Source organism: Fusarium solani (genome assembly GCF_023522795.1).
Source record: "Fusarium solani strain SB1 chromosome Unknown bctg00000010, whole genome shotgun sequence".
NCBI classification, from domain to species: Eukaryota; Fungi; Ascomycota; class Sordariomycetes; order Hypocreales; family Nectriaceae; genus Fusarium; species Fusarium solani.
This window is the reverse complement of record NW_027072147.1, coordinates 188,255-212,573: the sequence shown is the minus strand read 5'-3', so window position 1 is coordinate 212,573 and position 24,319 is coordinate 188,255. Positions and strand designations below refer to the sequence as shown.

General features: G+C 51.2%; 9 protein-coding genes across 9 annotated transcripts; 4 read left to right on the top strand and 5 right to left on the bottom strand.

The window, feature by feature from the left end:
* Positions 1–1,277: 1,277 nt before the first annotated feature.
* MRS44_014111 (uncharacterized protein) lies at positions 1,278–1,925 on the top strand (the record flags this gene model as incomplete). Its single annotated transcript, XM_046271848.2, has 3 exons — positions 1,278–1,541; positions 1,590–1,741; positions 1,793–1,925. 3 exons carry the CDS (start codon positions 1,278–1,280, stop codon positions 1,923–1,925), a joined length of 549 nt encoding a protein of 182 aa, XP_046124132.2.
* Positions 1,926–2,225: 300 nt separating this feature from the next.
* MRS44_014110 (uncharacterized protein) lies at positions 2,226–2,951 on the bottom strand (the record flags this gene model as incomplete). Its single annotated transcript, XM_046272429.2, has 1 exon — positions 2,226–2,951. The coding sequence occupies one exon, from the start codon at positions 2,949–2,951 to the stop codon at positions 2,226–2,228; it is 726 nt and encodes a 241-aa protein (XP_046124131.2).
* A 1,066-nt stretch (positions 2,952–4,017) lies between these two features.
* MRS44_014109 (uncharacterized protein) lies at positions 4,018–5,509 on the bottom strand (the record flags this gene model as incomplete). The annotated part of the gene is made up of 3 exons (XM_046268548.2): positions 4,018–4,984; positions 5,040–5,273; positions 5,328–5,509. 3 exons carry the CDS (start codon positions 5,507–5,509, stop codon positions 4,018–4,020), a joined length of 1,383 nt encoding a protein of 460 aa, XP_046124130.1.
* An 890-nt stretch (positions 5,510–6,399) lies between these two features.
* On the bottom strand, positions 6,400–7,371 carry MRS44_014108 (uncharacterized protein; the record flags this gene model as incomplete). The annotated part of the gene is made up of 1 exon (XM_046283066.2): positions 6,400–7,371. One exon carries the CDS (start codon positions 7,369–7,371, stop codon positions 6,400–6,402), a length of 972 nt encoding a protein of 323 aa, XP_046124129.1.
* Positions 7,372–7,868: 497 nt separating this feature from the next.
* Positions 7,869–9,473, top strand: MRS44_014107 (uncharacterized protein; the record flags this gene model as incomplete). Its single annotated transcript, XM_065618276.1, has 3 exons — positions 7,869–8,213; positions 8,283–8,522; positions 8,577–9,473. 3 exons carry the CDS (start codon positions 7,869–7,871, stop codon positions 9,471–9,473), a joined length of 1,482 nt encoding a protein of 493 aa, XP_065474348.1.
* Positions 9,474–10,489: 1,016 nt separating this feature from the next.
* MRS44_014106 (uncharacterized protein) lies at positions 10,490–15,233 on the top strand (the record flags this gene model as incomplete). The annotated part of the gene is made up of 6 exons (XM_065618275.1): positions 10,490–10,801; positions 10,857–11,029; positions 11,078–11,504; positions 11,558–13,367; positions 13,412–14,637; positions 14,685–15,233. 6 exons carry the CDS (start codon positions 10,490–10,492, stop codon positions 15,231–15,233), a joined length of 4,497 nt encoding a protein of 1,498 aa, XP_065474347.1.
* Positions 15,234–15,361: 128 nt separating this feature from the next.
* On the bottom strand, positions 15,362–16,474 carry MRS44_014105 (uncharacterized protein; the record flags this gene model as incomplete). Its single annotated transcript, XM_046279162.2, has 3 exons — positions 15,362–15,918; positions 15,974–16,042; positions 16,090–16,474. 3 exons carry the CDS (start codon positions 16,472–16,474, stop codon positions 15,362–15,364), a joined length of 1,011 nt encoding a protein of 336 aa, XP_046124127.2.
* Positions 16,475–17,126: 652 nt separating this feature from the next.
* MRS44_014104 (uncharacterized protein) lies at positions 17,127–18,298 on the top strand (the record flags this gene model as incomplete). The annotated part of the gene is made up of 3 exons (XM_046271843.1): positions 17,127–17,229; positions 17,282–17,514; positions 17,582–18,298. 3 exons carry the CDS (start codon positions 17,127–17,129, stop codon positions 18,296–18,298), a joined length of 1,053 nt encoding a protein of 350 aa, XP_046124126.1.
* A 4,614-nt stretch (positions 18,299–22,912) lies between these two features.
* On the bottom strand, positions 22,913–23,542 carry MRS44_014103 (uncharacterized protein; the record flags this gene model as incomplete). Its single annotated transcript, XM_046284420.1, has 1 exon — positions 22,913–23,542. The coding sequence occupies one exon, from the start codon at positions 23,540–23,542 to the stop codon at positions 22,913–22,915; it is 630 nt and encodes a 209-aa protein (XP_046124123.1).
* Positions 23,543–24,319: the final 777 nt, after the last annotated feature.

Below are 24,319 nucleotides of genomic sequence, written 5' to 3'. Positions count from 1 at the left end.
CCGGAGTTTGCATCAGAGTTGAGCCGACAGTCGAGCCCGGCTGTCCCGGATGTGTCGGATTATTGGTGTTGACAAGGATGCAGTTCGCTTTATACAAGGGCCTATAAATAGGTACATCAACTCTCGTGAAAACATTTTACTTCCATCAGGAATCCTTCGTAGCCTCTCTTAAGCGAGGGCTGTGTTTTGTCCACGGTTCGGCATCAACCTGCCAACGGCCGACGCATCCCTGAGTCGGTATTAAGATGTGGCTGTAGGCCGACGATGCTGCCTCAAGAATAATTGATTGGCCCTTTGTTTTGTGCCTGTTGCATTGTGCCTGTTGCATTGTGCCTGTTGCATTGTGCCTGAATAAACTCCACTCGCGAGCTTAACACTGGACAACAGGCCACAGGGGTGGATGTGTCGGAACTTGCCATGCTGTGTTGGTCCATAGTGAGCCGACTTTACGAAACAGGCAAGCAGCCCGAGAGTTCTAGGGCTCATGACGTTGGTTCATGGCTGTACTCTGCACCCAGAATCTATTGCATGGTTTTGGCCTTCGCTTTCTGTTTTTGCTGTCCAAATCGACTTGGCATTTCGAAATTGATAGTGGAAAGAAATCGAAGTATAGATGTTGTAAGTAGGACTGTGGAAACTTGTGTTAACATGTATACCGATTGAGAAGAAGCATATCTTGACGCCGTGAAGTCGGGTGAAGCCATTCAACTGCCACTCGCGATGAAGCTGGAGCCGATGTCCCGAAGGATTTGTTTCATATGAGCAGCAACACGTGTATGCATTCAAACATGGGTATAGCTCTTAGACAATCCTTCATTCATCCCACATCCCGAGACCCCATATTTCATTCTTGGTGAATCGTCCACTCCTGTAAGCCCACTGTTATGGAATACTAGAAAAATTATGGCAGAGCCTCAATCAAGCTAGCCCTTTTGGGGACACCTCTGCGATAGTTCTAGGCCGTTTAGCCGTGATTGAAGGCAGTGCTTGTGACCCGGGCGGTGCTTGCCCTTTACTGAGGATCAAAAGCCCTGCAAAACCGCATACAGCGTGGATCAACTGGGGCTACCATCCATTTTGAGGCTACATGCCAACAGAGAGATCATGGAGTTTCACAAATTAATACTTCAGCTTTCAAGTATTTAAAGAAGAGACGACTGCTCGTCATGCGCTTCTTATTCCACATCATCACAACATCTATTTCATCAGCACTTGAACGACACTCCTCACCAACACAAGCTCAACTACCTTCTAAACTCGCTTGTACAATCATCAAAATGGTTCGCCTTTCTCTTTCCACCGTCGCCATCCTGGCCTCTTCCTCCCTGGTCATGGCCATGCCCGCCCCCGCCAGCAACGACAACGGAGCCCAAGCCTTTTCCTGGGAGAACTGGGTAGAGGGCATCATTGCCGACCCCAACGGCAGCCACCTCTCTCCTGAGGATGCTGTCGAGGCATCCAAGGCTGCTGAAGCCAAGAGATCTCTTGACATTCGTGATGCTTCTTGCCGCGGCGATGACGTGGCCGAGAAATCTGCATATGTACGTTTCGATAGTCCTATCGCCTAGTGATCCGCCTAACACTCAAAGGTTCCCGATGCTGTTGCTTGCATCGACCAGCTTGCTAGTTATGGTGACAAGGCTTGCAAGGCCAACAGCGCCGTCACCGTCATGTGCAAAATTGGTGGTGCCCAGATCACCGCGGTCGTCCCAGGTGGACGCTACCCTACCTCGGACACTTGGTAAGTAACACGTTAACAGATGACTCGGCATTTCACTGACACCATGTTCAGCCAGAACATGGCCCGCGCTGCGGGCAAGATCATGGACAAGTGCACCAGGGCAGACCAAACCGTCAACGGCGCGGACTACTCATTTGGTAACGGCAACATCGCTATCCAGCTCAGTGCACCTACCGACGACTAGGCTGGGCTCTTGTCTACTCCATGGATTTAGGATTGAGATATTTGAGACGGTGGGGCTCTTGTTTGGGACGCCCTTTTGACGACATGTGGTGTCATATCTACTTTTACGGCCAAGCGAAACTAGAGCCGTGTACATAGCTCTTCGCCTTCTATATTGATTATATATTTGTTTCCGTTATTGCCCTCTTATTGCACTCCGCGTACTCTGACTTAATCATCACATCGCAGAGCATGGCCTCGACAACATATAGAGAATGCAAGTCGTAATCGTGGAGAAGAATATTTTAGCAAGAACCCTACATTACCCGAAGTATCGAAACCAAGCTAAAAGCATACCAGTCATTGCAACAGCCCACGGAACTGCCTTTACCAAACCCTTTCTCAGGCCTTCCCTTAACAACAAACTGGACTTTTCATCGAACCAACCCTTTTCATTCAACCTGGGAAACTTGCTTTTTGGGATCTCCTTGCCCAAAAACTTGCACAACGGATCCCAGCCGTCTTCGAGCTTGAACTCAAGTAGCCTCTCAGGGGGTGTCAGTTCCCTTACCATCGCGTAGTGTTGACGGTACTTGTCCCGAGCCTTGAGCTCAGCATCTCGCCTAGATCTTATCCCTGCCCATCCTGCCACCACGCTTTTTTGAACCTTTCCGATGGGGTGGATGTAAGCTCTATCCAAATGGTACACAAGCGTTGAAAAGGGATGAAACATGTTCCCTATGATGGCATGCATATAGCTTTCGTACCACTCGTCAATGTCTCTCTCCACGAGGACAACCTTGGCCTCGGGATATGCAGCAATCAGATCCTCGGCAAAGGCGATGGCGGGTGTGTCCGAACTTACAGCTCCGAACGAATGGAGCAGCTGGTCAAACTGTTCACGATCAAAAGGATCGCCCTTGCCAAAGAATTTGCGATCGATTGCATCTTGCCACATCTCGTTGTCGCCAAAGTGAGTGGTGAGTAGGTGAAACGAGTGCCAACAGGGAATCCCCAAGGTCTCTAGAGCCGACGACATAGCTTCCATTGAGATTAGCGGGAGACACGATCAAGGAAGCGGAATTACCCTGTACTGACTGGCGGTGCCTGTCCGATTGAACCCCAGACAAAGAACTTGCATTGGCACACTTCGCACTTTTCCCCGAGGTGACTCATAGTTGATAGGCTCGAAGAGTTCTGGGTGGCGATCTCGAACAGTTGCCATGGTTGGCAGTTGGGATGGTTTTGGGATATGACAAGACGAGTACAAACAGAGTGGAGGCATGAACGAGAGTGGAAGAGCTACGGTTTTTGTTTCTTACCCTCAATCCTTTCGTTCCGGAACAGGGGTGTGAGAAAACCAGTCAACAGCAGCTTCATCGACAGGGGTAGCTGCACCTCAGATTGACAATCTGACGTGAGATCTCGCTTGGGCGTTATACGGAAATACTTCAATCATGAAATAGTGAACTCATTGAGAGGTTGCATTAGCAAATTCCTGTCCCAGTATTGGGTAACTTCCTCGTCTTATCGCTAAATCCAAGACCTGACCCTTGACCTCGAGGCTCGAGCGATCCTCACGACGTTTGCAGCAATAAGTCCCCCCGCAAAAGAAACTGTATTTTATTCATCAAAAGTATGTTAGTTATAAGTTGTTACTGACTTTGCCTCGCTGACTTGGACTTTGACTTGTCAGAATTCTTGAGTTTGTGACAGAAGTACGAGTTCTCCTAATGCGAGAAGAGTAAAAACATTTCAACCAACTCAGCTCTATCATACCCTACAGGCCATATAATCACAAAGAATTTGAGTCAAAGCCTTTCCAGGGCTTGATGGCAAGAGGAGGAGCTAGTGCCTTTGATTGTTTCCGAGATGTCATCAGCGGCTTCTTAACTTTGAAAAACGGATACATTTACAAGCTTCATAGTTGCTACGTTGCATCGTGCGACTCGCTGGTGTAAAGTGCAAAGTATATTACTACAAATTGGACTTCCCCTCCTGGCTCAGTTTCTCCCACTGGTCCTTACTCGCAAACACTATGGCAGCACTCTCAGATGCTTAGCTGGAACAAACTCAACGCCTCGAGTAATTTTTGCTTGCCTCTTATAAGTCACTCAGGTAGTGAACCGATCAACAAACTTGATAACTTTCCGGCCAGTTTCACTTCGTTCGAACCCATTGAGGTCGTCAACGAAGGTGGCTCGGAAGCGATGCTGGTTTGAAGAGTAAATGTAAAGATAGGCATGGAGGCGATCGATGATCTCCCGCCGAGAGAGAAGAGTCTCGTTTCGTTCAGCGCAAAGCATACGAATCTCGAGCGATGCCTCCTTGGAGGGCTCCATCTTGTCCAAGATGACCTGCCATTGCAGGACGCCAAAGCTAGCCTCGGACATGAGTGTCTTCAGCTTGTCAAATTCAATGTACTCGCCATCCCATGTGAAACTAAACCGGCTATCACGACCTTGGAGTCGGAGTATCCGCATAAACGGCCAATCCTTCTCAGGGATTTGATCCCGCGCTTGCTCCGGCAGACGATGTAGTGAACCAATATCGCTGGTGACATAGCGGACAAGTGGATTTCGTAGGCGAACAAGAGAAGTCTGTGCGATGATTCCAGTTTCGCCCTCGGGCAAAGGGGAAGCGAAACGGTCATTCTCACTCAGAGAGAGCGGAAGGATCTCGAACAGGTTCGTCCGAGTGTCGATGACGAAGTCCGTATAACTTGCTCTGGGGTCGGTGGGCGTCAAGTCAGGATTGCTTGCCCCATAAGGACCAGCCTCGGCGCTGCCGATCAAGGAGAAGATCTTTACAGGTCCTAGGACAGCATAGATGTGCGCTTTCTGCACCGAGTTGAGCGCCTCTGACGTGTAGATGATCTTGTCCAGCTTGATCTTGTCTCTCCCTGTGGTCATGGTTGAAATGTACTGAACGACCTGGACAATCTGGCTTCCATCACCAGCCAAGGCGTTGGCGTGGTAAGTTTGCAGTAGCTCGACAACCTTGGAACTCGGCATGCGATTACCAGCAGCCAAGAGGGTGGCTCCAGCATTCTCCAAGATCTCCAAGGTGAGGTCTAGGGATCTGTTGTACTTTGTTAATGCAACTCAAATTGTCTTATGTCATTTGGTTACTCTACCTGTACAAATCACCGGCATTGTGAGTCGTCAAGACCCAGTCCCCACGTTGGATCACACCAGTATTCCGAAGAAACTCGCCAAAGTTGGCTCTGTGTCGGCGATTCTCCATCGCGTCCGTGGCAAAGAACAATGAGTTGCTACCACCTCCACCGCCAGTAGTACTGGTGTAAACATTGTGGCGATACGTGTTCTGAGGGTTGGTATCCCCGACAAGTCTTTCAATTGCAGTGTACCTGGGTGGGTATCAATACATGCCTGAAGCTTTCTAGGAGCCTTGATATACTCACAAGTCCTTCTTCCGAAGCAAAGGCTGCGCCTGCAAGTCGCCTTCTCTGAACGTCAATGCAGCTTGTTCACTTGCCGTCTGAATGGTGTCATCGTCAGGGGGGTACTGAGCGCTGGAATAAAAGGGATGGATCTTGGCAACTGCCAGCACATCGGCCACAGAATACGTCAAACTGGGAGCCATGGTGGATGGCTCGACGATGAGAAAAATAATTTGAGGTACGATGAAGTGTGCAGGCCTTGTTCGTCTGCAGCTAGCGGGTAAAGATGACAGCAGTTGTTAGTGATTAACCCCTTATAATGAAGGGTTGGGAAATGTGTCACCAAAGACCCTTGCTCTCAGGTCTGTCTTGTCAAGTTCGCAATGACGATCCGGACCAGTTTGGGCGCAACAGACTGGATCCTGTGTTACCCCATGCGAATAGGGGCGTAACACACACATAGGTTCAAATAAGCGGCTAGGGTACCATGGAAAGGGATGGGACGAATAGGAACCAATGGCCCAGATGTCTCGGATACTCCCAATCCAGTCATGCTGGTGCGGAAAGCGGGTTTTCGGCACAGCTTCCCGTCAACCAATTGGACAATCTGAGCGTATTCAGCCAGCCTCGAATACGGAGCTCCGAATCTCGTCTGCATGATCTATCGAATTGGTATGCAGGCCGGGATCAACTAGTTTCCACAGACCTGAACGAGTGAGAAAACAGGGTCCGGAGATGCATGACGCCGTGGAGTGGGAGAGACATTCGGTTCAGGGACAGGGGTCTCAGCTCGGGGACACCAGATGCTAGCTGACAGCAGTGTCAAGCAGGACTTGGCAGCTGAAGGATCTGCATCCAAGTGGACCAGGGTAGGCTGGAATTGTTGGAACCGAGACCAATCTCAACAACACAACACGTCACGTCGGCTACTTAGCAAGAAACTTGGAGAGAACTACGAAGTGCAGGAGCTTGAGCCATGGGCCGAGACATTGTCGCAGGAAATAGAGACTTGATTTGATGCAAGAATGAGGGAATTAATCATCCATATTCGCCATCTAGCTAATGCACTTCTCGATGCAGCGGGACATTTTTGTTAAACTGAGACAGTCTCAAAGGGACATGCATCCCACCGCACCCGACGCAGGTGGCGTTCTGGATCCTTGATATCATTCCGTGCGTGCAGCCAGCGGCGATTATCCATCAGAATAATGGATCCTTTTGGCAGATCTGCCGATTTGAGATGCACTGTCGAGTGTGCCTGGACCTCCTCCTTCAGCAGAGCCTCCTTGAGCTCGACCAAGGCTCGAGACGCCCGGTCTGTCAAGGGCGTTAGGATATCCTCTCTGAACCGAATCATTGTTGACTGGTCGTTGGGACTTGTGACAAACACGCTGCCGATGATGTCCTTCTGCTCCGGGTCCTTGATGAACTCGGGTGGGATGGTGATGCGGTACTCTTGAGCCAGTAGGGCTGATCGAGCCTCCGGGGAGAGAAGCTCGCTCAATTTGTCGACGTTCATGACTGAAAGAGTACCTCCTCCACATCGATCGTGCTGGAGGACCTGCAGCGCGAAGAACCTTGGGGGTGGGTCCTCGTAGCTGCAATCTGTGTGCCAGGGGAATTCGTTCATGGTTTCCGATCTTGCTTGGTGATTCTTTGCTTGGAAGTTGGTCTCGCTAGGGCGGACGTCCCAGAACCAGCCACGGGTGGCGCTGTGAGAGATGGGGAGTTGATGGCCGCGGTGGTGATGAAGACTGACTAGTAGTCGTTTGAGATAGTCGCTGTCTTCATCTGGGAACCCCAAACTGACTTTGAGCATGCCGCTTCGCTCCAATTGTTCCGAAATACGACCAACATGATCGAGATTCTCAGCATGGCTCAAGTCAGGAGCTTCCAGACAGGGCAACGTAAGCGATGGCACGGTATGAGATACTACGGTGGCATGGCAGCGAAGACCCTGTGTGATGAACCCAGATGACGAGAGAGAGTTGGGCCTGATACTGCGCCTCAATATGCAAGCATTGGTGCGATAGAGATGACAGGCACGGCGTGTAAGAGGATGCATGATAGCGATGGGGAATGATCGGATTGAACAAAGTGTAAGAGAAGCGATTGCAGGGAAAGGGATGGTCAAAACAGACAAACACAGCAGACTAGCACACTCACGGGATCTTATCCTTATTATGAATGGCCAAAGATGCGTGGCATCTTGAGTCTGGTTCAATACCCTCAAAAGGACCTCCAGTTCCACATTGGCCAGCCGCTTCACTTTCATCAGCCACTGACACCGCTCCCTTCGGACTCCAGGACGGCCCAGCCGACATCATCTTGTGTCACCCTGCTTCCGTCTGACCCCACCACCCCCGGCGGCACTTGGAGAAAGAATCATGGGTCATCTACGGGACCCCCTGAACCGGAGCCTCGGGAACTACGGTGGGTGGGCGCTGTCAGCTAGACCATCCTTGCTCACATAAATACCTACTCAAAGTCACGCTGTTACTCGTAGCTCCGAACCAGCAATCTGCTTGCCTAAACATTCGAGTTAAACGACTACCATTCACAATGCATACCCAACAGCTCACGCAAATTCACCTCGGGCCCAAACCTCAGGATTATGAGCCTGTAACCCATACCAAGGTCGAAACCAGCGCCTACGCTCTGGAGGAGGCCAAGCTCCAAGACACTCTGCTGAAATTGTGTCCCGCAAACCTCTGGCACAATGGATCCTACTCGAGTGGCTGTCCCCGGCCAATCCTCGTTGGGAAGCATCACCAGCAGCAGATGCAGGACCTGCACGAGGCCCTGACCATCGCCATCACCGACATTGTCCAACGCTGGTGGACCGATCGTGATGCGAGATTCCCCGAGAGGATGCCTCTAGAGAAGGAGGAGGAGGAAATCTTGAGGGTGAGTTTGCATCCATGCAGTGCACTCCGATCTGCCCTTCCCATACTCATTGCTAAAATTGTGTAACAGTGGGTGGACAGTCAAGTCTCGTGCGGAAACATTGCACCTTTCTCGGAATGTCTGGGATCCTGGAGACCCGACTTTCTAGTGGACGAGGATGAACAGCGAGAAGAAAACTACAGGATCACCGAGATCAACGCTCGCTTCTCATTCAACGGGTTCTTGCATGAGGCTTACGGCCAGGAAGCGCTGAACAGATCCCTGCCAGAAGGTCCAGGTGGGCTCGTAGGCGCCACAAATCCAGACATGGTAATGTTGAACAGGCTCCCTGTCTCGACCCCTGCAGTCCCTAACTGTTTCTAGATCCTGGATGGCCTCTTTGGCCTCTTTCAACCACAATATCCACTTCATCTCCTAAAAGGAGCTGAACATGGAATTGATATTCATATGTTCATCGATGCGGTCTGGCGTCGCTTCGGCATCAAGCCCCGGCTCATCACCCCTGCCGACCTCAGATTGTTTCCTGACCCCCGGAGCAAGAGTGGTTACCGCCTTTGTTGCATTGCCAAGAACCGCGGCGACTTCGGCTCGCCTACCAATTCATGGACCTTTACGACAAACGGAGGCGAAGTCTGGGAGGAGATCCACCAGGTCGGTCTGGAGCTGCATCAGCGAGAGCTGGTCGCCTTGGAGCCTGAGATGTGGCGTCAGCTGAGTCTGCGGTGCTTCAATGACATGCGGACTGTTCTGCTGGTCCATGACAAACGCATGCTTGGCATTGTCAAGGACGAAATTCCGCATCTGGTGGCCCGCATGGTGCTTACGCCCTCCCAGGCTGACGCCCTGGCCAGTGGGGTTGTGGACACGATCCTGCCGGGGTCACGAAGGCTGCACGATCTACTAGAGCTGTCCAGGGCCTCACCTCAGCTGCGGCTCGAGTACATCCTGAAGCCAATCCGCAGCGGTAAAGGCGACGGCATCGTATTCGGCGATGATGTTGACGCAGAGGAGTGGGTGGCCGCTTTGGAAGGCCTCGTATCGTCGAAGGTGGTGCCAGGGATTACCTGCGTGGTACAGCGCCGCATCAGGCCGCGTCTGTATGATCTCGCCTTGAAGGCGTCAGTGGGCACGGTCCGGTATCCTCTTGTGGGCACCTATCATGTTGCCAATGGGAAGCTGCTCGGCCTTGGAACGTGGCGCGCAAGCAGCGGGCGCATCGTTGCCGTCTCTTCGGGGGAAGTTGGATCTGCTCAGTTCTGAGACATGAGTAGACGTCTGACTGGCTGTACGAGTTTGTTCAGGGGAGCATAGGGTAAAGTTCAGGGTAGCCATTCAAAGACCGTAATCTCATTTCTTTTTCCACGTCCACAACAGTGAAGATCAAGCGGTGGCTTTTCCCCACGGTGCCAATCGATTGGTTGTCCATCCGAATCTCCCCTGAGACAGGCGGCTGGAAAGGGAGGACCCAACCGCATCTGTAATCTCAACGCACTTGGCTTTTCTTTAGCGCGCTGATCCTCTTAGAGCATCCATCTAGACTCGACGGGAGAGATCAACGTCAGAACCGCAGTTTTCCGGTTCGGGCCGTGTCTTGGCGTCAAGACGGGCGGGCTGTCACTGCATTGCATCTTGAGATGCAGCCTCACCTCCACGCTTTTCCACCACAGCGGCACAGGTCGAGACTTGGGGATTTCCTTCATACATGCACTTTTGCAGCGTGGCTGCATGTGTCATCCCGTGTCTCGGAGGCTGTATTTCGATAGCTTGGATTTTCCTGCGGGCAAGGAGATGGGCTGACCTGTCAGTTTACTTGCCCCTTCTTAGCTCTGAGACACATAATAGGCCGCCTCGCATAGCACAGCATACCGGCAACAGCCACCCAACGGACACATACTTCCGAAAATCACGCACGGTAATGCTCAGCAGAGACGATTTTGCTACTTGGGACGGATACCTCTGACTGGCAAGGGAGCTATTGTGGAGACTTGTTCAGCTCAGCGGTAAACGCTCATCTTTGCCTTCCAAGCTCCCTCCTTTCAAATGCCGAGCCAATACGTCATTAGCAAGGGAGAACTGGTACTTTGAGCCTTATGAGGAGATGAACCGGTATAGCCAGGACCCCCACTACTTAATTCATGTCATCATTTGCTCTAATTTTGTGTCCGGTTAACCCCCGCTCGCACTGAAGTTTGTGGCATCCCTCGAACCTGACTTCTGTGTGACGACCTTGAGTTCATTCGCGGTTCCAGACTGATGTCTCTACAAAGCGGCTCACGATGAATCAACACCTCGCAGTTCCACTCAACTGCACCGCTTTGGCTATCACAGTACTTAGTACCATTGCCGCCCTCACCTCCGTATTTCGCCAACTGCGAAGCAACAAACCCAAAGACCGCTTCTATGAGGATGCCGATGGTTGTGCAACGCCAAAGTCTCTGGCAGACTTTTCACCAAAGGGCATCAAAACTATAATTTTGCTCTTTTCGGCTTTTGGGGCAGGAACATCAGCTGCCAGCCTGGTTCTCTCATCCCTTCACGGTGCTGATGATGAGTTGATCTTGGAGAATGCTTTACGCACAGCTACTTGGGTAAGCTTGCATGAATGCTGAAATGGTTCCTTAATCTAACGCAAGTATCACATAGGGGCTTTTCGTCATCCACGCTGCTTGCTTAGCAGTTCATCATGCCCCAGTCAAGTCTCACAACGTAGCCATATGGCTCGCTGGATCTGCCTGCTGCCTTGCGGGTTCTTCTGTGCCTCGCTTGGCACATATGGCTACACACCCCCATCAGTACAAGGACTTGACTTCTCTCCTGTCAGTTATAAGTACTATGGTAGCTGTAGGGTTATGGCTTTCTTGCAGCGTGCTCCCCCGAAGACCAGATGTGTTTTACGAGAACCGTAAAGTTGATAGGCAATGGACCGTCTCTACACTTAGCCGATACACATGGGCATGGGTGCAACCGCTTCTTCGTCACGCTTCCCTCCATAACGACATCAACCTTGAGGATGTGCCTCAGCCCGATTCAAGAATGAGGTCCCAGGCGCTGAAGGGTGAATGGGACAGGGCTGGCAATACATCTTCACTCATCAAGTCTCTTCTCAGCGCATATAAGGGGAAACTTGCCATATTGTGGGCAGTAACTCTTGTCCGATGTGCTGTTAGCATTGGGCCATTTTGGTTCATGCTTCGGACCCTCAACATTCTTGAGCATCAGGTCATGGGATCCCACAATATGGAGCTGATGGCTCTGATTTTGGGAATGTCTATATCTAACCTTCTTGACTCTGTAAGTCTCACCAAGAAAGCATTGAGCCTATGGCCACTGACACATCGCGATAGTGGATGGAAGGGTGGGCCTATTGGTTTTCTCTGTCTGACCTGGCCTTGCCGATACGCACCCAGATATCTGGTCTTATCTTTGATAAAGCACTGCGACGAAAGAACATTAGGTCTGTCGTCCAAGAGGATCATGATTCCGAGGGAGAAGACAGCGATTCCTCAGAAGATGCGGGCGCCCTCAAGTCTCACCAAAGCATTGTGAACCTCGTGGGTGTTGATACCGAACGTATCTTCTACTTCGTCCAGTATCACTTCTTGATACTCACTGGAATGGTCAAGCTCGTCATTTTCTCCGCATTCCTTCTGAAACTCCTAGGATGGATTCCCTTCCTCGCAGGAATCCTATCCTGGGCTTCGACACTCCCTGCCAACACATGGTTCTCGAAAAGGGTTCTTGCTGAATCTAGATCCTTGATGAAGCTCCGGGATACCAAGCTCTCCAGAATCAGTGAAGTACTTCTCGGGATGCGCCAGATCAAGTTTGGCGCACTAGAGTCTCAGTGGGAGCAACGTATCCTTGCGTTAAGAGAGACTGAGTTAAAAACCTTGTGGAAGTTCTTTCTTGCGGATAGCGGGCTCTTTGCCTGCTGGGTCATCAGCCCAATTCTCTTGGCTGTTGCTTTACTCTCCGCTTACGTTCTGATCCATGGCTCTCTATTACCGTCTGTTGCTTTCGTTAGCATTGGAATCTTCAACACTCTCGAGACCACCTTGGGATCACTCCCTGAGTTGTTCACTCTGGGTCTCGACTCTCTGGTCTCACTGAGGAGAATCGACGCTTACTTGCACGAACCAGAGAGGCAATGCAACCTGGCTGACGGCTCCTCCATAAGCTTCGAAGGGGCGTCTGTCTCTTGGCCGGTCGAGGACGTGTCAGGCGAGGATGAAACCTTTGTCATGCATGACCTTGATTTCACCTTCCCCAACGGCGCCCTCTCGGTTATCTCTGGAAAGGTTGGTGCTGGAAAGACTCTTCTTCTATCTGCAATACTGGGCGAGGCAGAGCTGCTCAAGGGTACAATCCGTGTGCCCAAGGCGCAATACACATACCCTGACAAGTGGATCATCCCTGGATCGGTTGCATACGTCAGCCAAACAGCTTGGCTTGAGAACGACTCATTGCGGAACAACATTCTTTTTGGCCTTCCTTTCGAGAAGGCTAGATATGACGCAGTCATCAAAGTGTGTGCCCTGGAAGCAGACCTCGCTGTTCTCACAGATGGAGATAGCACGGAACTGGGCGCGAATGGAGTCAACTTGAGTGGTGGTCAGAAATGGCGCGTTGCCCTAGCACGTGCTGTCTACTCACAGGCTGAAATATTGATCATGGAAGACATTTTCAGTGCTGTTGACGCACATGTCGGTGCCTGGATCTTTGAGAAGTGTCTCACGGGAGATATCTGCGAAGGGCGCACTCGCATCCTTGTCACACACCACTTGGGATTAGTCCTCCCGGCGGCTAGCTTCGTGGTTGAGCTTTCCGACGGTATAGTGACCTATTCTGGTCCTCCAAGGGGCTCAGTTTGTTCTGCACACTCATGCCACAGCCAGTCTATCTATAGTGAGGAGCTCACGGAGACCCAGCCTATCGATCACTTGGGCGTGCGGCCCATGGGCAGTGCAAGGGGAGCTGATGGCCAACATCCAGAGTCGAATGCGCCTACACCAAAGAAATTCATGCAAGAAGAGACTCGTGAGAAGGGCACAGTCAAGGGCAATGTTTACCTGACATACGTCAAGAGTAGCGGTGGCGTGCTTCTCTGGGCCGCCTGCGTTGGAGTATACCTTGCCTACCAAGGGGGTGTTATTGGTAGGTCATCCACTGTCATGGTTAACTCATCTAACATTGAATAGGTCGCGCTTGGTGGCTTCGCATTTGGACAGGGCAGGCTGACGCCGACGCTCCCAGCGGAAACCTCCACGGACAGAGTATCTACAACTCGGTCGTATCGACGCACCAGCTTCTCTCTCAGCCATCTACCCAGGTCGCTCTTCAAAGTGATGTTTTCTTCTATCTCAAAGTCTATGTTGCCATCTCTATGGGGACCGTCATCATCGGTATCCTGCGATACATCTCATCCTACTTCCTTGCCGTCCGAGCAAGCCGGTCCATCTTTCAGCAGATGCTCTTCAAAGTCATGCGTGTCCCGATGATGTGGCTGGACACTGTCCCTACCGGACGTGTCTTGAACCGATTTACGGCAGATTTCAACATCATTGATGAGCGAATCACAATGACCTGGAGCATGTTTTTCTCCAGCTTGCTTCGATTACTTGGCATTTGCATCGCGTCCTGCTTCGCATCGGCATACCTTGTCCCTCCTGCGATTCTTCTCCTCGGTATAAGCATCATAGTTGGTCGAAAATACCTTGTCGCAAGTCGGCCCCTCAAGCGGCTGGAGAGCAACGCCAAGTCTCCCATTTTCGAGCTCTTCAATACTACCTTGGCTGGCATCTCAACAATCCGCGCCTTTCGGAGGACTCACACGTATCTCCTTCAGATGCATAGGAATCTCGATGCTTGGGCGATGACGAGCTTCTATATCGCACTTGCCAATCGGTGGATGAGTTTCCGTATGGCTCTGATCGCAGCGCTCTTTAGCATTGCTGTGGGGACCGTCATCATCGTGAAGCCGATCGACGCAGCCTTGGCTGGGCTGGCTTTATCCTTCATCCTGGACTTTTCCGAGAGTCTTCGTTGGACGATACGTTGCTACGGCGATATGGAGCTGGGTATGAACTCGATGGAGCGTGTGCTTGAGTATATGACTCTAGAGACGGAGCCACAGGATGGAGAGAAGCCACCAGCAGCATGGCCAACCTCAGGCGCTATTGAAATGAGGGACTTGGAGGTTTCTTATGCTCCAGACCTACCACCCGTTCTCAAGGGTCTTTCCCTGAAAATTGGGAGTCATGAGCGTGTTGGCGTCGTTGGTCGTACTGGAGCAGGCAAATCGTCATTGACACTGGCCTTGTTCCGGTTTTTAGAGGCACGCTCAGGCAGTATCAGCATTGACGGGGTCGATATTTCCAAGGTTCCATTGGGCGACCTGAGGTCGCGGCTGTCAATTATCCCACAGGTATGTTCCGATCCCTTTAGGTTCTAGTGTCTGGCTGACTCTGAAAGCACCCCGTGCTTTTTTCGGGAACCATTAGATCAAATCTGGATCCTTTTGGCCAACGAACGGATGTCCAACTTTACGAGTCCTTGGCCAGAGTCGGGCTCATCAAGCCCAGCACCAGCGAGGGTGTAAACAGCTCGTGCCCAGCCTCATCTTACAACTCCAACATCTTCTACGACCTATCAAGCCCCGTTTCCGAATCTGGCGGGAATCTGTCCCAGGGTCAGCAGCAACTCCTCTGCATTGCACGGTCCCTGCTTGCAAACTCCAAGATCGTCGTCCTCGATGAGGCTACCTCGGCTATTGATGTAGTGACAGACACACTCATCCAGCGCAATATCCGCGAGTGGTTTACTGACAGAACCCTGGTTGTTATCGCTCACAGACTCAGCACTGTTGCAGACTTTGACAGAATTCTTGTTCTCGAGAACGGTGTCCTGATCGAGAACGGAAGTCCGCGCGAACTTTGGGAGAGAGACGGTACCTTTCGCAGTATGTGTGATAGTACTGGCGCGAGTGAGAGCGAGAGGTTGAGAAAAGTTATTATGGGCTAGCCTGGCATTATCCTCTGGTACAAATTTGACGTCTACGAGTAAACCGTGCCTTGCATGTTGGAGTTTCTTGAACCTATTAGGAGTACCTTGAGACTATGATCAACGTTCTTGTCGCCCCCAACACACAGTTATTTCTCTTCGTCCATGCCTACATGCCCCAAGCTTTTGATCCACAACTTCTGCTCTGTGGCCTGGTCATAAGCATTCTCCCCATACCCAGTTGCAAGAAAGCCGCCCTCCGTGCACAACTCTGTTTCACCACAATGTTCCAAGTACTGGCCCCCCTTTCCCTTCAACTCGCGTGCCACCGCAGCCCATATCGGGGTAGCAGCACCCTGCTCTGGTGACTTTCGCAGATCGCTGGCTCCATATTTATCCATCATCGAGACAATCTCAGGAGTATCCTTAGTTAATGGGGTTACCGTGATGCCTGGATCAACGCTGAATGCGTGTAGGCCTTGGGCGCCGAATCGTCTTTCGACCTCGTTGGCAAAATGTACAGTGGCAAGTTTCGATGCAGCGTACGCAGTGGAGGCTTCGTATGTCCGATGCTCAAAGGCGAGATCGTCAAGATCGTAAGTTCCCAGACGGTGGGCAACCGAGGCTACATTGACGACGCGCACCTCAAAGTCTCTTGTCGAGGCTAACAGCGATGCTTTGAGCAGTTGAAAGAGCAAGAAGTGGCCTGTAGATAGAGATGAGAAAATATGTCAACGAGAGATAATCCCTGAGTGACTCACCTAGGTAGTTGGCGGCAAAATGAGCGTCCACACCCTCTCCTGTTATCTGCCGAGGGCATCCAAGAACACCTGAGAATAAATCAGCAACTGTCTAGACTCCGAATTATAGAACCTACCTGCGTTGTTAATCAGTAGATGCAGAGATTGGGACTTCTCCAGGAATGTCTGCGCTGCCTTTCGAACGCTTTCCAGAGACGTCAGGTCAAGTTGAATAACCTCCACCTTTCCAGGATTCCCATCGGCAAGAATACTCTGAGCAGTGACAAGACCTTTTGTTGTATCTCGTGAGGTGATGTAGACGTCGGCTCCTGTAGCATGAATGGCTCTGGCAATTTCGGCTCCGATACTACCAGGTGAGCAGCCAGTCACCAATGCGACTCTGCCAGCCCATTTCCCGAGGAGCTGTTGGTCTTCCACAATCTGGATAGCTGTTGGACGACCATCCCCTGGGCCGCTAGGGTTGTGGTGATTGTTGGCGTATGGCTGGATCAACCCCATCATGGTTTGCTCTAGGCTATGGGCCCGTAGTGGCTATCAAGCGGTCAAATTGCCAAATGATGGCTCTGTGGGCAACAAGGCTTTATAAGCCGGATGTCTGGGTGCCCTCTCACGCGTGTCATACTTCATACGGGATATGCCCAAGCATTTGGATGGGCTGGGTAAGGGAATCCAATGACACCACGCTTGAGTTGGAATGGAGCTCCACTCTACTGGCGTAACGTTATTTGGCTCGGAGAAGCTGGACTTGTAGCCCTTGCTTCGGGGTTGTGCCGCAACTCCGCGGACTTGTCTGGCACTAGACCCGACCCTCCACGGACAACTCCCCTGTAGGAATGAAATTTCAGGTACCATAAAGTTAACTATTGCGTGATGCTAAAGGACAAGTCCACGGAGGCCGCACTTAAGCTTCACTTTGAACCAACTCCGCCAGATCTCATATCCTTGGCTCCGACGACACGGCCTAACGTTCCACCGGCTTTCACACAATGGGAAAATACTCGGAGACATTAGAATTGTTTGAAGTTCTGCTGGTGTTATGGTGATTTATATATGAGCGCTGCATTTCAAGACTCAGTATGGCTGGTTCAAGTCACAACCAGTCTCGATCCCAACAACTCAAACACCTTTCCACTCACGAACACCAAAAGCAACAATGAAGGAAGCTTTTATTTCACCGGATACTCAAGTTGAGATCCGAGAAGTGCCAATCCCGGTTCCAAAGGCCGGTGAACTTCTCATCAAAGTGGCTGTGTCGGGTACGTTCACCTATCCACTATTAAACTTGAACGCTTCTAACCTGAATGCTAGGTACAAACCCCAAAGATTGGAAGGTCCCAATCTTTCTCCAGAAGCCATTAAACTCCGGCGATGATGTTGCAGGTATTGTCGAGGCCGTGGGCGCTAGAGTGTCCGAGTTCAAACCCGGAGACCGCGTGGCTGGTATGCACGAGATTGGGACAGAACATGGCTCCTTTGCCGAGTTCGCCATTACGCCTGCTTCTACCACGTTCCATATTCCGGAGCACGTCGCATTCGAGGAGGTATGTCAGAGGAAGCGTCTAGCCTTCTGTCAAATTTTGAGCGTCAATAGCTCACATGAACATGCAGGCCGTCACGATTCCAATGAATGGTCTCGTCGCAGCGTATGGTCTCTATGATGTCCTTCGTCTGCCGGCACCTTGGTCACCCGCTGGAATCGAGAAAACCCCTCTCGTCATCCACGGTGCTGGTACAGCTATAGGTGCCCTTGCTCTCAAACTCGCAAAAGCCGCGAATATTCACCCGATTATTGCAACGGCCGGTAACTCGAGCGATCTGGTCAATGGGCTTCTTGAGCTTGACAAAGGTGATGCACTTGTTGATTACCGGCAACCACACGAAAAGTTTGTAGCCGAGATCCAGTCGGCTATTGTCAAGGCAGGTGGTGGTCCGGCTTGGCATGGTTTGGACTGTGCTACGAATCATGACGGTGCTCCCGAGTACAAAGGGATCCTCGACGATGCTTTGGGGCTTCAACCTGGTTTGGAAGGATCGGCTGGAAGGAAGCCACTCGTTGCTACTGTTCAAGCTGGATCCAAGTTTACAGGTCATGTAGACGGCGGCGACATCAACGTCATGGTCGCACACACTGGCAGCAACGGAGAGAAATGTCTTGCGTATACGGTCAGTCGGCTCTTCTCATATGGCCTGGCTAGTGGCTGGTTGACGGGCCATCCCACAGAGATGGTAGAGGGAGGTTTGGAAGGAGTGGGAGAGGCTCTTCGAAGACTCAAGAGTGAGCAGGTCTTTGGAAAGAAGTTGATCATCAAAATCGGGGAGCTGTGAGAGATTAGATCTCTTTCATAGATTTTTAGGCTACTCTGGTGCCTCTCTTTTTATACAGTGTTGAGGAAAGTCTTATAAACCGTTTTGATGTTAAGTGTTGCGCTCAGCACTTCTACTGCCATTAAGTAGAAAAGGGTCGTAAAGCAAGATTAGTCTCAGCCCCAATCTCGCAAGAGATGTCGGTGAAAATCATTAGGAAAGAACGAAGTCGATATATTGGCAGGAATGAGATAGGCACTAACATTAGCCAAAAACTATCAAGATAGATCGTAAGCCATCACCATACTCACACCCACTTGAAATAAATCACTCTATGCATTCTTTCTATTGTATTTGAAGAGGAACTGCGTCAAATGGAGTATCCAGATCAACGACAACAACGAGCTTGAAGGCTCCCATACGTCCGGTTGAAACCGGTTCCGATCCAATTCGACCAAGGAGACAGGGGACACCGAAGTCCGCGGCCCAGCCTATTTCCAGCACTAACTCCATGGGTCTGTTGAAAACTCTCCATGGATAAGCCCACGTAGACTCAAGTAAAAGTCGGTCCGGCAATTTTGTTTCATGCAGAAGATGAGTTCACCATCCTTTGTCTTGCGTAATGCAACACGGATCGAGTCTCTGTCGCGTATTGTCGGCTAGGGGTCATCTATTAGTGAGGCGGTTGAACGCGTCATTGCGTCGTATTGATTTCTTATAGATCCTTGAATGTATTGAGAATCGGTGATGGCTTCCTCAAGCACTTATAATCTGGACCTTGACATCTTCTCGACTTGCTTCTGCCATCATACGACGCACACACGGCTCATCTATCTATTCATTCGTCTTCTCTTTCTACCACGCAGATTATCATGCCGGACTTTCATACACTTATATCTACTCTGCTCGGCTACAGCTCTGGAGTTAGTCCTGCAGAGTTGTTTGCCAAAACAGATCCCGCCATTGATGGGGAGGACTGTCTTCACGACTGTGACAGCTGCACTGTGCAGTACCCAAAGAGCTTCAAAGTTGAAACAAATCACGCCCTTTACGGGAATATCAAGGGCTGGAGTACACACTTGTTAGTGGCGACGTCTAAATCCGACTGGGCGAGGAATGTCGCCAACGAAAAGGGCAGCATCATGGAGGCTGTACATAAAGCCCGCGAGCCAAGAAATGGGGTGAGTCTTGACTTTATCAGAGACAAAAATGTTCTCATTTCTCTCTTTCTCCTTCTTCAGGGCAGCTTGAGCCTTTATAATCACCGAATTGGAGACTGGTGACTAGGAATAATACTAACCCAACTTGTTGATAGAGACTGATGCTTTCCGCTTCCAATATGCCCACCCCCGACGGCGCTCCTGACTACTCGAAGCCAACCTCGGCTCTCCTTCTTCCTGGGTTTATTGTGATCAACAACATCGTACCAAGGAATGTAAACCAGCTTATGGACCTCATTGAAGCTGCGCCTACAACCCTGTCCCCCTCGCTGCCTCGACTCTCCCTGGTATCATACCCAATGGCGACCCCACCACCCCGGATATCAGCACCAAACCATGTCCGCATGAGGCCATCATACTGCTATGTAGCCAGAAGTCGAGGGATGCGCGTTGCGGTCAGAGCGCACCTCTGCTACGCAAAGAATTCGAACGCCACTTGAGACCCCTTGGCCTTTATCGTGATATGGACGATGAGCGGCCTGGGGGCGTTGGGATCTACTTTATCAGCCATGTGGGCGGGCATAAGTACTCGGCCAACGTCATGGTCTATCGCCGGCACAATGCCTTTAACCGGGGCCATGGCTCGCATCCGGGGCAGGCTCAGGACAACAAAGAAAATGAAGCACATGAGCTGGGTGACTTTGGTGCGGCACAGTGCATTTGGTTAGCACGGGTTCGTCCAGAGGATTGCGAAAGCTTGATTCGGTATACTGTTCTTCAAGGAAAGGTGGTGAAGCCGGACTATCAACTGAGGGGTGGTTTTGACCGAGGCAAGGGTGTAGCCAGTTGGTGAAGGGGTTGTGCTGGCTAAGCCAATCAAGGGGTGTTCAATCGAATAAAATAACGAAGGGTTAGAGAGCTGAATCGTATTGTGTCAGGAAACCGCTTTGGTAGTATGTGACCGTGTTTGACCTGCAACCGTGAGGGTGTCACTAACACGAGGCCCGGGACGCCACAAAGTGCCGAGATACAAGGGCCAATAGCTGCCGAGGTTCACCGTCCGTCGCCCCACTCTACTCCGCGGAGTCCGTTAAGTCCGGGCCAGGCAATCTGCGATCAAGTTCAACTCCGTGTCCTCCCTCCGGCTTCACATCCCTCAACCTACTTACCACATGCCTGACTTCCGGAACCATGCATCACCACTCGGGGACAAATCCGCGGCGTCGGACACGGGTTATCTCTTGCCAGCTCTGCAGAGAGCGCAAGCTTCGTTGCAACCGCCAATTCCCCTGCACCAATTGCACCGCCAGGGGAGTGGCATGTCAAGCACCGCCAGCCAGGGGTCGAGAAGCTCCGGGGACACCTCCAGCAGAGCCGCAGGTTTCCAATGATCAATTACTAAGGCGATTGGAATCATTAGAAGCTCTACTTGCTGCCAGAACTAGACAGGCAGAACTTGTATCCTCTGAGCCCACTTCCAGCGAAGACCCAGGACAGCGGCAATTGCCTTCCAATGTGCAAAACTGGTTATCAGATGCCCTGCTACTGGAACGTCTATGCATGGGTCCGAAAGCAGGAGTGAGCCAGCACAGTCTCTTGGCATGATCAAGCGCTAATGTCCTCTGAAGGATTTTGCACATTCCAACCCCATCGTCGTTCGAACATGTCCTGTTCGACTTATCAGCCGGCCATGGTCTTTTGTTTTTCAAAACGAGGCATTTTCATCACCCGCTGTTCATCCTGAGCCCATCAGGTGCGTCTGGCTACCGGAGCGTCAAGAGACAAAGAGACTTGTCGACAAGTACATAAGTGACATTTCATTTATTCACCACGTCATCCACGGCCCTTCTGTCAGACGTCTGGTTGATCAAGTCTATGATACGATCAACCAGGGCAACCCAGCTCCCATGGGCCCAATTGCACTGTTTCTTGCCATCTTTGCAAATGCCACCTGCCTGTGGACTGCCCAAGACCTTTCAAGGAACCTCTTCTGTGGCGTGTCCGAGGCACGTTCACAGGCATCACTATGGCAGAAGGCAGGCATTGATGTTCTGGATCATATTCAACAGAACCCGCATGTATCCCTGGAATCCACACAAGCGTTGATTATTCTCTGTTACTCAGTAATCAACCTCGAAGGAGTTTCAGTCAAGTACAGGGCCCTCTTCTCCAGAGCAATCACAATGGCCCGCGAGCTGGGGCTCCATTGCATCGACTCTCCGCGGCAGGTTTTGGGCAATAGGGCGGGCTTCACAACGCTTGAGGCAGAAGTCGGACGTAGGATTTGGTGGTACTTATGCACTACTGATTGGTAAGAGATGTTTAGACGCCTTGTATCCATCTAACCGCTGAGCAGGATACTGGCTGGGCTTTCCGGTACGCTTGGGGGCGCCTACACGATACATCCGTCTCAGATGGCAGTACACAAACCTCAGAACGTCGACGACGAAGATTGTGTCGACGGAGAAGAGATAGTTGGAAGAGCGATGGACCAACCGACATCTATGTCGTACTTCCTCGAGCGTATCCGTTTTGCTGAAATTTTCCGCGCATCTCTTGAGCGCGCTCAGTTCGCAGCCCTGAGTCCAGACACTATTAGCTTCCAGCTTGTGCAGGAACTGGAGACCCAAATCTCTCGCTTCTGGGATGATGCCCCAGGATTCCTATGCTTCAACCCAGACCTATCTATCATGAACATGAACGCCAGCAAAATCACTATTCAGGGATACATACTGAACCTATTTGTTCATGGCCAGAGATGCAGAGTACATCTTCCCTACCTGGCTCGCGGCCAAGCAGGCCTGGCATACGCAACATCCCGTGCAGCCTGTGTGGAATCCGCTCGGCTCATAATTCGCATGGAAATGCGATTGGAGGAGGAAGAGCATGACTTTGCCTCTACACGGCTAAGAATGTCAATTGTCTTGCACCACATCTTTCTGGCATTCCTGGTTTTACTGCTTGACATTTGCCTCGATACAAACGGGCCAAGACAAATCAGCAAGTCCCCAGAAGCTGCAGTAGCATGGAGGATCCTGCAGGATGCAAAGGCGCAGTCTCAGCAAGCCTCTACTCTAGTAGAGCCACTTGGTCGGGTCATGCGAAAACACGATGTCTTGCACAATGCCGAGGAGCTAGAAAAACTGGGCTTTGGCAGACCTGGGGGCTCACGGTAGTGCCTCTGCTCTCGCACCATCGTTGGAGTTGAACCCACCAACATCATGGGGCTCAGTGAGAGAATCGTCACGGATGCCACAGGGTGGGGATCACACTGGAACAAGCCAGGAAATATCTACGAGTGACTGGCCTAATTTTCTGGGTGGATTATATCTCCCATTTATTTAGTGCTAAAGAACTTGCCATTCTGCTCCTGCTTCTTCCTATGATCTAACTTGATAGCGACGTATTTGGCGCGCAATCCTCTAACAACAACCCAGACCCTTTGTACATATTTCGCATTCAGCTCCCCATTTGATTAGGCTGACCCCTGGGCCTTCTCAGCGTTGAGCAGCTCCTTAAGCTCCTGGAACGCCTTGAGGATAATTGGTGCCTCAGCCTCAATATCCTTCTTTGTGTCCTCGCCTAGGCCACCCGAACCCATGGCAAGAAAGAGATCAGGCCCATTGCCACCGTGGAACTTTAAGGAAGGTCGCGTCTCCGCGACGCGCAGCTTCATTCCCGTCAACGCTTTGTTGAGCTGCTCGCTCGCAAACGTTCCTCCTTGGATGCCGTAACTGATGATCGCAGCCGGCTTGCCGATCCACTCGTTGTAGAGGTAGTCGATGGCATTCTTGGTGGCTCCAGCTATGCCAAAGTTGTATTCGGGGATCAAGAGGATGTAGGCGTCGTATTTGCCAATCTCGGTGCTCCAGGCGATCGTGTGCGGCTTGGAGAAGGATGCCTTGGCAGGAACCATAGCGGGGATCACCTCTTCATCGTAGATGGGCAAGTTGAAGTCAGCGACATCAACCGGCGTGATCTCGACACCGCTGGAGGCATCGGTGTCGTTCTTGATGATTTCATGGACCACACTGGCTACTTTTGGGCCAACTCTGGGCTTTCGAGTGCTGGCTGTAATGAGGGCGACTTTTTTGACAGAGGCCATTGTGAATAGTCGTTGGATGCTTGGTGATCGGCTAGGTTGATGGGGAAAGAAGTGATGAGTGTTGTTGACTGAACCTACCTACTCCCAAGACGACCTTTTATACCCATTCGTTCATATCGCTCTAAGCCTACCCGCGCGCTTCATTTCATCACCTTTCACCTCTGATCATTAGCCCCTGGAGTCGTGCGTCATCACGGCCCAATGGCAGTCTTCCGTCTTTATCAACCGCGCGCGAGTTTGGGGCCAACTATCCGGCGTCGTATAAATCGTCCATAATCTTCATACGCAATTCGAAGTAGTAGTTTTTCTAAAATTTAGAGTTTGCCGGACCTAGGACCTTGGTATTAGCTAACTCTTCCTCTACAATTTTCCTTTGATTCAAACCTCAACTTGCAACCTCTGCATCTCTCAACCCTTGGGGCCGACCACTTGCACAGTAATTAGAAAGAGACGCCACGCTTAAGGGTAAGCCCAATCTCTTGGCCGTTCCGACACGCGCGGCTCGGGTTTCTGGGGGTTCCCTGGCGTTGACCCCGATGCCTCAGAAGGAGCAAACTCCGCCGCGCCACCTCAAACTCCGCCACGCAAACTCCGCTCCGCTCAACAAAAAACAAAGGAAGATGACTTCACATCATTCGATAGGGCTCAGGGTAGGTTATCCACCAGTGAATAGAGCACCCGCCGGGAGTTAGTAGTCACTTTAAATCTAATGGCGATCAGAAGGTAATCGAGTTTCAATCTATATACCTATCTTCTTATTTGTCATCGAGCCTTGAT